A 14970-nucleotide genomic window follows, 5' to 3' on the forward strand; every position below is an offset into this window, starting at 1 on the left:
ACCATACATACAGGTTTTCTGCCTGCATTAGGACTGGGTGCAGTGCAGTCCTTTCAGTTCACATTTGTTCATGTACTTCGGACTTTTCAGCCTATTTGATTTGAATGTTCTTAATCATCATTAATAGCCTGTGTCCAACATTCATTTAAGAATACATAGATTATTAGTGGAAGTGTGCCATTTAAAGATCCTTTGTGTTGTGAGAGCATCATTTTAGTTTCTAGTCTCCTTCACATCTATATGTGCTTTTCTTATCTCTTTTAGGTGTATCTATATTTCATTTTTCTTGTATGATTTGCTTAGAAGTGCTCTTACCTAGTTCTAGAGGAAGCTCTGCCAGTGTCTGTAATGAAAAAGCATTTAGTAACAAAATGAAAAAGATGGGTGCAGGATGTCAGTGTTAACAGATCATCAGGGTACTTTAAAGTTAATTGCAGAAGGCCGTAGAAGAAACACATCATTCTGAGTGAGTGGGCTGTAAAGCGTAGTTCAGTGTTGATAAATATGAACTAAACCATATGGGGAAAATGCTGCCTGCACATATAGGGCAGTAGCTTCTAACTTAGCTTCTGTCACTTGGAAAACAGGATTAATCATGTGGGCAGTTCTCTGAAAAGACTCTTCCCAATGTTCAAGGTGAAAAGGAACTGAATATATGGAAGTATTAGGAAAGAAGTAAAGTGGAAACCCAGAAAACCGTGCTGTGCCCACATGTCATATGAAGCAGTTTGGTCATCCCACCCTCTTCAAAAGAATGTGGTAGTATTTGAAGATAAAAGAGAAGACTTTGGGTTATTGAAGAGACTAGTAAACCCCTACAGACCAGGGCTTTTCCGCTTGGTAAGAGGCAGCTGCAAGAGAATATACTTCTGTACTAACAAGAGCAGTGTGGAGAATTGAAAACAGTGTAGTTATTTACAATTTCTCATAGCATAAAAGTCAGGGCCATGCCATGAAATGGCTGAACAAGAGGCTTAAAACAAACTAGTCTTTCACATGCATACGCATATACATAATTCAGTTGTGGAACTGACTGACACAGGATGTTTAGGAGACTAGGAACATAAATGTATTTTAGGTGGGATTACATAAATTCATGGAGGAAAGAAACATCAAGGGATATTAAACAAAATGATAGAAAAACAGCCACTGGCTCATTTGTTTTAAGTTGCAGAGTAGAAGGGCGTAAGGGGGAAATATCACTCAAAATTCACATTTTTTTCTTATGCATGTTCCCTAAGCATCTGCTGGCAGGCTCTTCCCAAGACAGGCTACTGGCCTAGATAGGTCTTTGGTCTAACCTGGTCCATCCGTTACCCTGTTTTTCAAGTGTAATACTGGCAAAGGCTAGGGAATATGTAAAACTCACTATTGTTGCTATCTGTGTAATTTTCCATCCATTAAATAACTGTTTAGTTTTTCCCTTATTTGTGAGTCTGTATTTTTCCAAGAGAGATGCATTCTGTTGTTGTTTAGATCATCCATGGTATATTTTTCTCCATTGTGGTTATTATTCATAGCTCTTACCAGTCATGTGGTTTTTCCAAATTGCATCATGTGTTGTTTTATTCCATTTCTCAGATAATTAGATGAGACGAATGTGGCATCCCTCTAAATTCCTTTTTCCTTAGCTCTACCAGTTTTAAATGAGACAAGATGAATCTCTTTGCCTGCTCTGCCTCTCTTCCAAAACAAAATCCTGATTTGTATCTGGAAACTTATTAAGATTTGCGTTAAGCCTGTAATAAATGTAAGAAAAGAAATCTATTCAGAGACTGAACTTTATCTCACAGGCCCAATTGCTGCTTGCATCAGGATTACCCAAGTCAATGTCCACAATATGTGAGAGGTGTCACGAGGAGTTGCTAGTACTATGCCTATTGTAGGCTTCTTCTTCTGAAGTACTTTGGCAGATTTAATTTTATTTTCCATTTTTCTACTGTCAATTTTTTCATTCCAAACAATTTTCATTCCAAATATTTTTCATTCCAAACAATTCCAAACAATAGCTGTTGGAAGATGCCATTTCTCTCCACTGAATCTCTTTGCTGCCCTGGGAGCTTGTAGGAAGACAAAACGAAGAAAAGATGACCAACTGTGTAACCCCTCCCCAGTATATCTACTTCAAGGTCCACTATGAGAGTGGGAATCATGACCTATAACGTCTGAAATAAAAACTGTGGATTGGTCATTTATGAAGAGGAACGTTAATAAATTAGTTGTGTGGAATTACCTCTTTTAAAGAGATGATCATAGAATCATAGAATCATAGAATGGTTAGGGCTGGAAGGGACCTTCAAAGGTCATCTAGTCCAACCCCCCTGCAAGGAACAGGGATATCTCCAGATCCTGATGGAATGATGTAACATTAGATCCTGATATGTAAACACAGACCGAGCTTGGATGCAGCGTGCAAAAGCATGCTCAGAATTGAGCTGTACTCAGCATTAGAGATGATCACTACAGAATACTCTGAACAAGCACAACTATATTTTTATTAAGCTTCATTTAATTTGATGGATTCGATTCAACTTTTTTCTCATCTCACATTTAAATATAACAGACTGCAGGTGTTGTTTGGTAGAAAGTTCAAGTTTTTAAATTTCATTTGATCTATCAGTTAAAGGTCTGGCTTCTGTTGTGCTACAATTTAATTGCTGTTTTTATCTCCCCTAGTAGAGTGATCATTGATCCTCCAGCAGCAATTCAGAATAAACTTCCAATGTTGTGACCAAGTAAAGCAGGTAAATCAGGTCTCTTCTGAGCTCTCAGAACTGCTTTTCTGTAATCCATCCCCTCTGTGAACTGAAAATGATTACCTCTTGTCTGCTATTAATTCCAGCAAGAAGAGGGAGTTTATTAACTCAGGTCTGGTCAGGAACTCACAGCTCCTCAGCAGCAGAGGCAGTTTGACCTAAGTCATACTTTTCTCTTTGTTTCTTACCTTTTCGTCATGTTTCTTCTAAAGGAAAACCAAAAGAAAGTGCTGAATTATGAGTTAACTTTATGCTGGCTGTTTTAGGGATTCAGCAACAGAGGGCACTAGAGTAAACGCTTTCAAAAAGCAGTATTTTTATTGATTTTGCACGCAGACCAGGGAAGTAACTTTTTTTTTTTTTACATGGAAGGGTTTTTCTCCCCCTTTGTTTAGGTTTTTAATATTGGAAAGAGGCTAGCAAGAGCAAGTGGAAGTCCCAAAATACCAATGTGACGCATAGTGGAACTGCGTAAATACTTTGGACCAATTTTTGACTGTTTAAATAGAAATTTGCAGTGCAGAAGTATATGCAGCAATATGTTCCCGAGCCAGGTGTTTACTGAATGTAAAATATGATGCCTTTAATTCTGTCAAAGAGGGATTTCAAATGCATTTTCTGAAGCCGCCGCAAAGGGAGAAACAGGTGTGGAGAGCTGGTGCATCCCCATCCCCATCCTTGTTCAAGCTCTGTTCTCTTGGAGGTCGGGAATTCACCACGTGCTCTGGGCTGCTGTTGTGTGGTTTCCATATGAAAACTTAATTTAAAGACAACTTGGGCTGCTTTTAAGCGATTTGTAGAATGTACTGGATCCAGTGGTTTGGGTTGGTAGTCAGGGTCCAAATGCCAGTGGGCAGATTTGTCAGAGGAAAGGGGCTGTAGCTCCTATTTTACCATCGTAGCCACTCCGCTGCCACGTTGCTGCTGCAAGTGTAGCTCAGTGCAACACCACACAGGGTGAGTAAAGCCTGTCACTCTCCAGGTCCATCAGATTTTTGCTGGCATTTTCTCCTGTGAGCCTGTATGTGATGGGTGCATTGCTCGCTGTGTCAGCAGTATGGGAGCACTCTTTGAAGTCTGTCATGAAAGGACGGACAAGGCGATACATCAAGATACCTGCTGAGTTTTGTCTCTAATTCCTTGTTTGAAACTACTGCACAGAAGAATTTGGCCTTCCCACTGCTATCTGGCATGGTGAAGTAGGAGCTGTAGGCTCTGTCTGCTGGCTGGAGCAAGCAGTTCTGTCTCTGAGATCAAGTCTCTGGAAAGGTGCTAGCGGGAGCTGAGCACTTAGTCATCCCCTTCATGTTTGCTGCGAAGCGTGGGTATGATTACTAGTCTTTGCATTTATTAACAGGTAGAGTCTTAGCAAGTCTCACTGTTTTCATGTGTTGAGCTTTGGAAGACAGTAGGAATTTCAATGCTACATAGTGTTTAAAAAAATCGACTAAATCTTAAGGTTATCCTGAAGTTTTTGGCAGGGTGTGACAGTGTCCCTAGAAGGGGACCTCAGAAAACTAGCCAGGTACATGGGGAGGAGAAGCTTGCTTGATTGAAACTACCCTTTCCTGGTTTGGTCTCAAAGCTCAGGGTGGAAAGAATGTTGTCAGCCCGAGGAGCTTGTTTCTCAAGGTGTGCATTGCAATTCAGACCATTTTTTTGGAAGGCTGTACAAGCAGAGTCATCTTAAAGCTGTAGCCTGGAAGTTAAACTAACTAAAGATGCGTGTATGTCAAGAGGACCTAAGGAGGAAGGAGAAATGAGTTATCTTCTCTCTTTCACATGCTGGTGTGACTGTGTGGTGTTCCCATGCCCAGTGAATTCCAGGGGAGCCCTTAGAGGGAGAAGGCATTTCAGGCTGGGGATGGAGAGCTCAGCCCTGTAGCCCTCAGTCTGCCTCTCAGGACCGGGCAGATCTAAGAATTCCCAAAAGCATGATAGCCCTGGGGTAGCTGCAGGAGGGGATGTGGCCCGGCTCTCCAGCTAGCTGTGATGCTGAGACAGATAAAGGACATTGTGAGAAGTAAGTATAATCTAAACTTGTATTTTCTTGTCTTGTGCTTTTCTCTTTAAAGTGTTTCCACTATTGCAAATTTATGTTTTAACCCTTAGCTCAATCGAATGAAGTGAACGCTTCCAGCTTTGTTTGCAAACAGATTTTGTGGTTATTTCAGGGTGGTCTGGCAAACACTGGGTGTTCTGTTTCTGCAGGAGTGGTGACTGTAAACAGGACTGCACGCAGAGTGTTATCTGCCCCAAAGAGGTGTAGGAGTTTTCAGGAGCATCGGCCTGTTTATAGGCTGATTGTATAGGATCCCAGCTTTGTGCAAGAGTCTCCTGTGACAAGTCTTAGCCGGAGCCTGTTGGCAAGCACCGAAAGGAGGGAGAAGGCCTGAGGCTGTTGTCATGTTGATAAAAATACAAACAAGATTTACAGACAGATTAAATTGACTTTAATTATTTAACAGCTCCAGAGTAAATCAATGAAATTTATGTTCCTACGCCACTTCGGGCCAGGTGCTCAGAGACATTTAAGCGTCTGAGAACCAGGATAGATTTTAGTAGCTGAAGACAAGCGTTTACCCTTCCTCACGCATGGCTTTTACAGTCTCTGGCATGAAGAGTGTACAGTCCTCCCTCAGCAGTCAGGGACCTTCTCTGTGGTGGCTGCCAGCAAGCTTACCTGGCTAAGGCGGTCTCTCGAAGATGCTTCATCCATGCAAACTCCTACATCCCATTTCTTCACCGTGCAGCTAGATGGCAACGTCTCCTTCCACTCTTCTGGGAGGACACACTGCCAGGCATGCCAGTCCTGGTGAGCCCGTCTCAAGCCTGTCTCACTGCCACCCTGATAAGGGTGACTGTGTCTGCAGAACAGGTCTTGGTGTTTACCAGTTATCTAGCAAACCCTCTAGCACAAACCAGGTTAAGATAAGCTCATACGAAAATAAGTATTTCAAAGCTCCAAAACAGACCATGGGGTTGTAGAGATTTATAAAGGTACCAGTGGCAGAAACTGAAAAAAATCTGGTTTAGGCTGTTTAATCTAAAATGCTTGTCCTTCCATCCTGTTTTGCAGTTGGGAAGTTGAATTCATTTACTAACCAGTTATTTACTACCTGCACACGTGATCCATGTATTCCCAGGCAGCAGGAATGTTAGAGAGTCCCAGACTCATGGAGGTTGTTTATATTTATACCTCATCTTCTCCTTGGGTCCTCCCTGGAGTTCTCACTCAAGAAAGAGTTTTCTCATCTTCTCACCAGAAGGCCAATTGTTCCCTCCTGCTTTGCAAATGTAACATCCTCTGGATGTGGCAAAGTCAGGTTATTACCCACCTAGATGATAAACAGTTGTCTAAAAACTCTGAATCTTAAACTGAGGAGGAATATAGGAATTTTTTTGGTGCAGTAGCCAAACTCTAGCTTGGCAAGACACTTTGCAGATGAAAACCTGGTGAGCTTTTGGGTTGGGTCCTTGACTGTTCTACTGGAGTTAAAGCACCTGTCTTCTGCTGAGGTCCAAATGTATGCAAATGGCAAGTCTGTGCTATAGGCACTGTGGTTAACTTTATCTCAGTCACTGTGAGTACCTCCCAGTAGAGCCAGTGGCAAGAGTTAATCCTGTTCCCAGGCCAGGGTTCCTGACCCTGTGTGGGGCTGTGGCAGTTACAGATGGGGTTGCAAGCCTGACAGAGGTTCAATTTTATCTGATACATATGTAAATGTTTGGGGTTGAACAACACAAGGGGGTGGGATTGAAAAAATTAGCAGCCATAAAGAAATGGCAACTGCTAGTACAGACATCTTTGCAAAATTAACGTAAATGTGTATCAATCATTTCTTGTGATTCAAAAGCACAAAAACATCCCAGAGGTGCCCGTTTTGGCTTAGTGGGACTTCAGGATGGGAACCAAACTTCAAGTGTCGTCTTAATAATTTCCTCCTCTTCTGAAGAGGAGCCTGAAATTCTGATTCTCTACTCAGGATCTAGAGTAATTCTTCTTATTTCAGTTGACTGGAAGTAAGAAAGATGTAAGTCAAGCAACTGTCTCGGATATGCATTTGCGAGAGTATAGTTTTTTCCAAATAGTCATTAAAACATTAGAAGTAACTTCAGTGTCCTGTGTAGATATGTGATTTTTTCTCCTCATAGAAACCAGTAAAACAGAGCATATTTTAAAAGTGTCATGTCTGCATTTGATTTATATTGTCCTATAAAACTAACTTCTGTACCCTGCGCATCCTCTTTCATCAAGGACAATATTGGTGCAGTCAGTAACTTGTCTTGTTTAGTTTGACTTTATCAGTTCAAAATTGTTCTATTCACTAAATCAGTATTCAAGATCAAGAGGAGTGTATCAGGTGAGGACTTTTCATGGACTAGTATTAACAAAGCTGCAATTATAAATAATAAAGTTACAGATAGACCACAGTTTAACTCTTCTTGAGAAGCCACCTATCTGTAATAATAGTATTTTGATTTTTTGCTTCCATTTTAGGGTTTTATCACAAATAACATTCTGTAGACTTTTATTTAACTATTAAAATGTGTGAATATATTAGATGTAGTCATAGATTAGCATTTGAGAGGCTTTTATTTGATTTTTCCTAATTGAAGATTGTAATCCAAATTATATTTGCCAGGTGTGTGAAAGCAGAAGATGAGGATTTTAGCAAAATTCAAGAAAAAAATGCATTTATACAATGAAGGCTATTCTGTCAGCTGGCCTCCTTACACTTTCATTTGCTTCTTTTGCATTCCTGTTCAAAGCGTCATGGTTTTCTGCGCTCACTCTTCTGCTTTACAAGTCTACCATCCTTTTGATACTAAGATTCCATGAATGTTAATAATCTTTGAAGTTTGGTGCAGTACTTCTCTAAGAGTGAATATCACTTACGTTTTTGAAAAGCGGTATATCAGATACTCTGTTCTTTGTTATTATTCTGCAAGGAAAGAATGAATAGGGATATTTAATCTATTGTGGCTTATCCAGGGCAGTTCATGTATTTACATGAGGAAGGAAACTGAGGTTGATTTTGTAGCTTCCTATCCTCTGCAGCACAGGAGGGGAACAGGTGACGGAAAATTTGGCACAATGTCTGCAACTTTCTAACCATGGCACTTGCATAATAATGGCTTCATTTGTCCGAGATATTGAGCACCTAAAATTTGTTTTGAGTGCTCTGTAAGCAGTGAGTGTCACTGCCTCTGATGATGACTCCAATTCTGTGTGGTGTTTAAATTATGAATCTTGAAGCCGAGTTTTAGCACCAGCACTTCAGAAGTCTTCATCCTTTGCTATTTCTGTCCATGTTTGCCTGCTTATATTTTCAAGTGGGTTACAACAGCTGTAGGAAGCAGGAATTGAATGAGAGAGACCACTTGCTTTCCAGCAGACAGTTTTCATCTTCTTGAAGGAGAAGGTACACCTGGTTACATTGTCTGATATAACTCAGCCTGCCCTATGCCACTCTAGTAACAAGATGGTTTCACTGTCTTTTTAGAGGTTCTTGTAGCAGACTTCTTGGAGCATTTCCCTAGGAAGCAAGTTAAGCCACTTATATGGTTTCTCTGTGCCTAGGAAAATGGTAGAGGATCCTCTCTATGGGAAGCGTGTATCCCATGTAGGGCCTCATGGCCAGTGTACCTGTTGAAAGCAGAGCCTGCAGAGAAACAGCAGGTTAGAAGACCTTAAGTGGCAAAGTGGTACTTGTGGGCAGATACAACCTTACAGGGATTTGGAAGTCTGCTGGACTACAGTCTGATCTAAGCCTTGCCTAGCTCCACAACTGAGAAAGAGCACAACATGTGCACAGAGATCCCTCAGGGAAAAGGATGGCCATACAGAGCTCAGAAAGTCTGTCTCATCTGCAGTGATTGCGATTCCTTAAAAATCACCCATGACTCATTAATTGGGAAATACAGTTACAGTGAACTTTATTTTATTCTCAGACTGACGTTAAGTGAGAATAATAAATAAATAAATAATCAGAAATGAAGGGATTGCACAGGGATAACACCAGTGTTACAGCAGATGTCCACCCCCAAGAAGCTGTGCTTAACACATTCTGAAGGCTGTTTATCCAAATAGGTTTCTCATTCCATTACAGCTTCTAGTGAAACTGCTAAAAAAGATCTTGGTAGCAACTTTCACATCAAACTGGAATGTAAACATTTGATTATCAGCAAAAAGGAGAACAACATAACACATATGAAGTACAAACTAAGATACAATGAGAGCTGGAGAGAGGCTTTTTACAAGAATATATAATGATAGGACAAGGGGCAATGGCTTTAAACTGAAAGAGGGGAGATTTAGATTAGATCTAAGGAAGAAATTTTTCACTCTGAGGGTGGTGAGACACTGGAACAGGTTGGCCAGAAAAGTTGTGGATGCCCCATCCCTGGAAGTGTTCAAGGCCAGGTTGGATGAGGCTTTGAGCAACCTGATCTAGCGGAAGGTGTCCCTCCTCATGGCTGGAACTAGATGATCTTTAAGGTCCCTTCCAACCCAAACCATTCTATGATTCTATGATTCTATGATTCTATGATTCTATGATTCTATGTTAGTGTCAATGTATTGTAGAAATACAATGTAATTCCATCTTGCAGGAGAAATATTGCTGAACTTCATTCTCCTTCCTTATCTGACCTGCTGGCTGAAAATGGATTAAGAATTAAAGCATTGAGCACCTTGCGTAGTTTGAATATTTTTCCAAGAAGCTTTACAAGCATACTTTCCGTAGAGCAAGCACAGCAGTAATCTCTCTTCTGATTGCTGGAAACCAAGCCACAGGCTTTCAAGTAAAGATTATTTTACTTGCTAACTTCCTAACACACACAGTAGCAGGACCAAGTTGTATATCCTCCTCATGCTTTCTAATAAAGACTTCTTCAATCTTGCTGCAGTTGATAAATAATGCAAATGTAATACAAATTTGGCTTTGAACTTTCCATATGCTTCAGTTGCTCAGGCACAACATACATTTTACATATCCATTTAGAAGTTAAATTTGTCTGTGCCATCACAGAAATGAACACGCACGTTTCCTAGGCAGGGAAGACCACAGCGGGATAGAAGGACCTTGCTGTTGAGCCTCTGCCTGCCTCTGCCTGATTCAGTAACGCTCAATTACTAGGGTGTGATGTTGGAGCATCTGTTGGGTTGCCTGCCTGTTCACTTGCTTGCTTTCTGCTGTGCCGCCCTGGAGCAAGTCAGTTATGGGAACAGCTATTTACAAGCTATCAGGCAAAATCAAGTTTCGGGAGAAGAAAACCCAAACATCAGGTAGGGGCTATTCACGTAAAATAAATGTGTTGAAATCTTAGAGTTCACCCTTGTGAAGGCAGGATAGGAGTAGTCTTGATTTCATGTAATTGTAAAATCTGCGAAGTTATTTTTTTTCTATGAATTCAGTCAAGCCATTGTTGCAATAGAATAATAAATAATAAGGTGTTACATTATGTCTCAGTAGCTGACAATGAAACTTTTAAAGGGTAGTATTTGTATGTTTTATATATATATATATATACTTACTTTGCATTTCCTAATGATGCAGGACAATTGTGCATATTCAATGTGCATTGATGCATCAGTTTCATAAATAACTTCAGTGTACAGGACAGCCTGAGCATTAGTAAAATAAACCTGTTAGCTTTTCTAAATGTCAGTGAATGCTATTATCAACTGTGCACAGTTAAAGCCCCCAGATCTTTGAATTCAAAGGACAGCATTCATTTCAGACCTCATTACGAAAGAGCACCTGGTTCTGATTGCTTTCCAAGCAGAAATAATATAGCAATCCATAATCTGATGACCAGAAGAGTCTTTCCCGAATAATAGCTACTTTTTGAACTCATGGCAGTTTGGGAGTGGTCCAGTAAAGGATTACCAGAAAAAGACATTACTTCTAATTTGATGCTACCTGGACATTTGTGAAACATTGTATGCCATGAATGGAATAAAATAATGTGTTTAAAGCTAAAACACATACGAAGAAAGTATTAGTGTTCTCGAAAAAAAAAATCATCCTTTTTTCTTATCTTGCTTATTGAAGTTAGAATTAGTATGTTAAAATCTAGTTTATGATTGAAAAGGTTTCAGAGATGAAGCTTTTACATGTTTTGCAATTATGCCTATAATAGGCAGGCAGAAATTATGAGCTTGTCTTACAAATGACATTACGAACTCACAAATTAAAATGAATATAAATGACAAACAAAATAGCATTGAGAGATAATGTTTCCTAACTTAATTAGTAATTCTGTTTCAGAACACTGTTTAGCTAACAGATTTTTTCCTAATATTATTTGTGAAGATGTATCTTGAGAATTGATGCATGTTCGGTATATATGTTTGCGTAATTATAGAAAGTTGGGCGAATAGTGAAGCCTGGTTTCCTACTGATTTGTGCCCCGTTCCCCATAACCTCCTCACCACGGCGGCAATGTCTTTAGGAACCAGTTGTCCAGACATTGCCAGACAATGGTGTAATGGCTGAGTTTTGCCTGCCTTGCCCGGAGCGTGGGTATTAGTTTGTGTCTCCCTCCTTAACCCAGGAGATAATTTTCATAAAAGTCATGTGAACTTAATTAGCTTTTAAACTAGATGTGGCTAAAATTGGTCAACTCTCTTGGAGTTACAGGGGAAGAATAGAAAGGTAGACAAACAGTGCAATCTCAGAAGTATTTTTTCTTAAGAAGAAAACTCATCTTCCAAACTAAAGAACTCAGAAATTAAGAATATTTAGAAATTCAAGTATTACTTTCATTTGACCTTCTTTTATCTATGCCTTACAATGCCATTTTTAATTTAGTGCTCCCATCCTCGTTTTCTCGTGAAGCTGCTCCGCTCCCTCACCCGATGAACAATGGCTCCACATTTTATTTAATCCTGTCAAGTGTGGGTGAGGCTTTTCAACTGCGTCTTACAGAGTCCCTTCCCAGATACAAAATCATTCTTTTCTCTCAAGGGCTTCATAAACACGAGTGTCCTTTCTTTTCCAGAACTCCTCTGTGAGGTGCATGAGTCATCTGAAAAATAATCCCAGTTGCATAAGCATGAAACAGAGCCCCGGAAAAGCCTCCTTTGGGTTGAAAGCACGTTTCTCCCTGACTTCAGTTGTGGCTGTGAATGCTCCACGTTTCCTGCAAATTGGATGAAGTAGCTCAAATGTGACCCCCAGAAGAAATTGAGCAGCAGCTATGGAAAGTCTGGCATGGCTTGCCAGCATCACATGAGGGTGCAGAGACAGCTACCGTTTCTCCTGGGCACCACACAGCTGCCTTAACCATCCCTTTTCCCCTCTGTAGTCTTCTGCCTATTTTGCTTCTTGTTTTTCGAATTCTGCCATTAAGTATAGTGGTGGTTTTACAGAGTTAGAGCCTTTCTTATAGAATCATAGAATGGTTTGGGCTGGAAGAGACCTTAAAGATCATCTAGTTCCAACTCCCCTTCCACCTTCCACTAGATCAGGTTGCTCAAAACCTCATCCAGCCTGGCCTTGAACACTTCCAGGGATGAGGCATCCACAACTTCTCCGGGCAACCTGTTCCAGTGCCTCTCCACCCTCATTGTAAAAAATTTCTTCTTTATATTTTTTCCAGTGTTTTGATATATACTGCAACAGGGTCCTTCTTGCCTCATAATTAGCTGGAAGCTATTTGCCGATGTCCCAAGAGGAGTGCGACTTGAAACCTATTATAGTGATATAGTCAGTATGGTTTAAGATTAGAAACATCCTAGTTATCTGATCCAGTATGGATGCTGAGTCACTGGTGTTGGAAAAGTTTCGACTGGTTGACTTTGTATTGGCAAACTTTGTGTCAAATAAAACATATTTAATCTTGCCTTAGTGCGAGTATAGCGTGAATTCTGTATCAGGCACAGAAATGTGATTGCATGTTTACACCTGATCCACATTAAATTTTTTACTTTTGGATGATCTGCCCATGCAGGGATCTTATACTAAAGACCCAGTCCCTTGCCAAGGGGAGCAGCATTGCAGGGAACACCCTGCTGTCTTGGCCCATAACACCACTGATGAGTATGGATTGGAAATGGGAACCTTGAAGAATATATTCTTCGGGAACTGTCATGAGAATCTAATCAAATGTGAGGGAAACTGAGATTTTTGAGAGGCTGATAAAGAACACAAAAAACTCGATCCAGAATTCAGCTTTTGCTATAAACTAGGGAAGTGTAGAGCTTTGTAACAACAACAACAAAAATTTTAAGTGTAGTTTAGTTAGGGAAAACAAACGCATTTCCTCCAAAAGTCATTCTTGGAAATGGCTGAATTGTTCTAACCGAAGTGTTCTAAAACAAACAGCATGATGTTCCCCAGCATGGAAACTTGAAGTACAAGTGGTTGCTCTTTGGCAAAATGATAAACAATTTAAAACTTAAAAATAGAAGGTGACATTCAGTGCTAAACAAAGGTGGTAATCATGAACTCTGCCCAACTTACACAGAAAAACAGCAAATGCATCAAGGCTTCAGAGCAAATACAGGTTGGTTTTGCAAATCCTGGTAAAGTGATTCTTTGGGATTAGAAGCCATATGAATCATCTGATTTCTTACTAGAGATAGGGCCATCTACTTCTGTTATCATGAATTTACATTTCTAATAGCCGTCTTAATTGATTTTGCTAGCCAGCAAGTGAAATTTCTGAATTGTTCCTGAAGGCACCTTTGTGATTTAGCAGGTTCATTGCAGCTTCAGATAAGCTTCTCATTCTGTTTTCAATATTCATGTGCATATTCTTAGCAGAACCTAAGCTTAAAACATGTAAAACCATGTAACAGTGATTGTACTTGCATAGAAGTTTTTATCTGAAAATCATAAATGTTGTGTCTTTTTTGAGAATGACTGCTTTTGTGCTTACATTCCAGCAGTATGTGGCACAGACTTTTTGCAAAAGCATCGCACTGAGGCAGCCCCGATCTAACTAGCAAACTGCATCACTGCAGCCGTGTCAGTGTGACATGGAGGTGTGCTGCACTGTCACCTTCGATCCAGTGAATTTACATCTCCAATAATATGTAACTATTATTATCTCTACGTACGGACGGGGAGATTCAGTCGAGAGGTGGTAGTTTCTCTGAGGTCACGTAGCAAATGAGGATGTGTCTCGCTCCTAGATTCTGCCTGCAGCAGATTCATTTCTAAACACTTTCTTTTTTTTTTTGTCTGTCTCTTTTTTTGTGTGTCTGTGTGCCTGTTTCAGATTGCAAGTACACCTGCCATGCTCACTGCCGAGATCTGGTGCACCTGGGCTGCCGGCGGAATGGAAAATTAATGGACTGCCTCGCTCCGCATGACACCTTAGATCCATCTTACAACAACGGTCAGGTAATATCATGTAATTACTTCTTTTTCTTGTCAGCTCTGTAATTAAGTGTGGTCCGCCTGCTTCACCCGGCTTTTCGGGAAGAATGTCTCAGTTAGGCACGGCCAGCAAAGCTAAATTTCCCACCCAAGGCTGTGATTTTACAGTACGGCTGGGCTGAGCTACACCTGGCTGCTGCCAGTTGGGTCACTCCTGCTCCAATTAGTTTTTGGTTAAACTGGTGGAAAAGTAACCCCACAAAAATGGTAATTTTCCTGGTGGTTTGACTGCCTGAACTGAGCCACTGTGGGGTCAGAGCAGGCACATATGGCAGAGGGTGAGAACATGAGGATGGAGCTCCCCTTCAGGTAGGCTCAGCCACACCATGAAGCAGCTCACAAAGTGAGCTCGATGACCCAGGTGACCTGTGCTGCTGAATGTAGTGCCACGAGGTAGCAAATAAAACTAAGGGCTTGGCTATTTGTGACCTTTAAATATCGTACTAGTTTTGTCTGGGTTTGTTGTTAATCCCCCAGTTCTCATCAAATCCCTTTTAGGGTAATTTCAAATTTCCTTGCCTGGATTCCCCATCAGGGTCACAGTGTGCCTCCTCATTCTCTTCTTTAAACCACCACAGAGCATCACACCTTACATTTAGCCAGCCTTGACATCAGGGCCTTTCTCTTTGTTCAGGGAACACATCAAAGCAGCACGTTTCTGCAGACAGAGCTGGAGGTCCTCTGGGGAGGTTCATACAGTGATAATGAGCCCCATAGACCTTTAGTGCTGTGATAAAGGTTGTATTGTGCTAATTAGCTCGTGCCTCTCTGCATTTTCAAATACATTTACCTTTTGTCCTCCACAAAAGTCCACCCAAACT

The 14970-nt window shown here is 40.7% G+C and overlaps 1 protein-coding gene across 1 annotated transcript in view; it reads left to right on the plus strand.

Annotated features, from left to right (window-relative positions):
* Positions 1-14970, plus strand: part of RASSF3 (Ras association domain family member 3) — a 109461-nt gene that overhangs the window by 19875 nt on the left and 74616 nt on the right. The window contains exon 2 of the mRNA XM_086610199.1: positions 13989-14113. Coding sequence (XP_086466325.1) covers positions 13989-14113 — 125 coding nt within the window. The remainder of the gene's footprint in view (positions 1-13988; positions 14114-14970) is intronic.

The sequence above is a fragment of the Tauraco erythrolophus genome, chromosome 4, assembly GCF_009769465.1.
Source record: "Tauraco erythrolophus isolate bTauEry1 chromosome 4, bTauEry1.pri, whole genome shotgun sequence".
In the NCBI taxonomy this organism is placed as follows: domain Eukaryota; kingdom Metazoa; phylum Chordata; class Aves; order Musophagiformes; family Musophagidae; genus Tauraco; species Tauraco erythrolophus.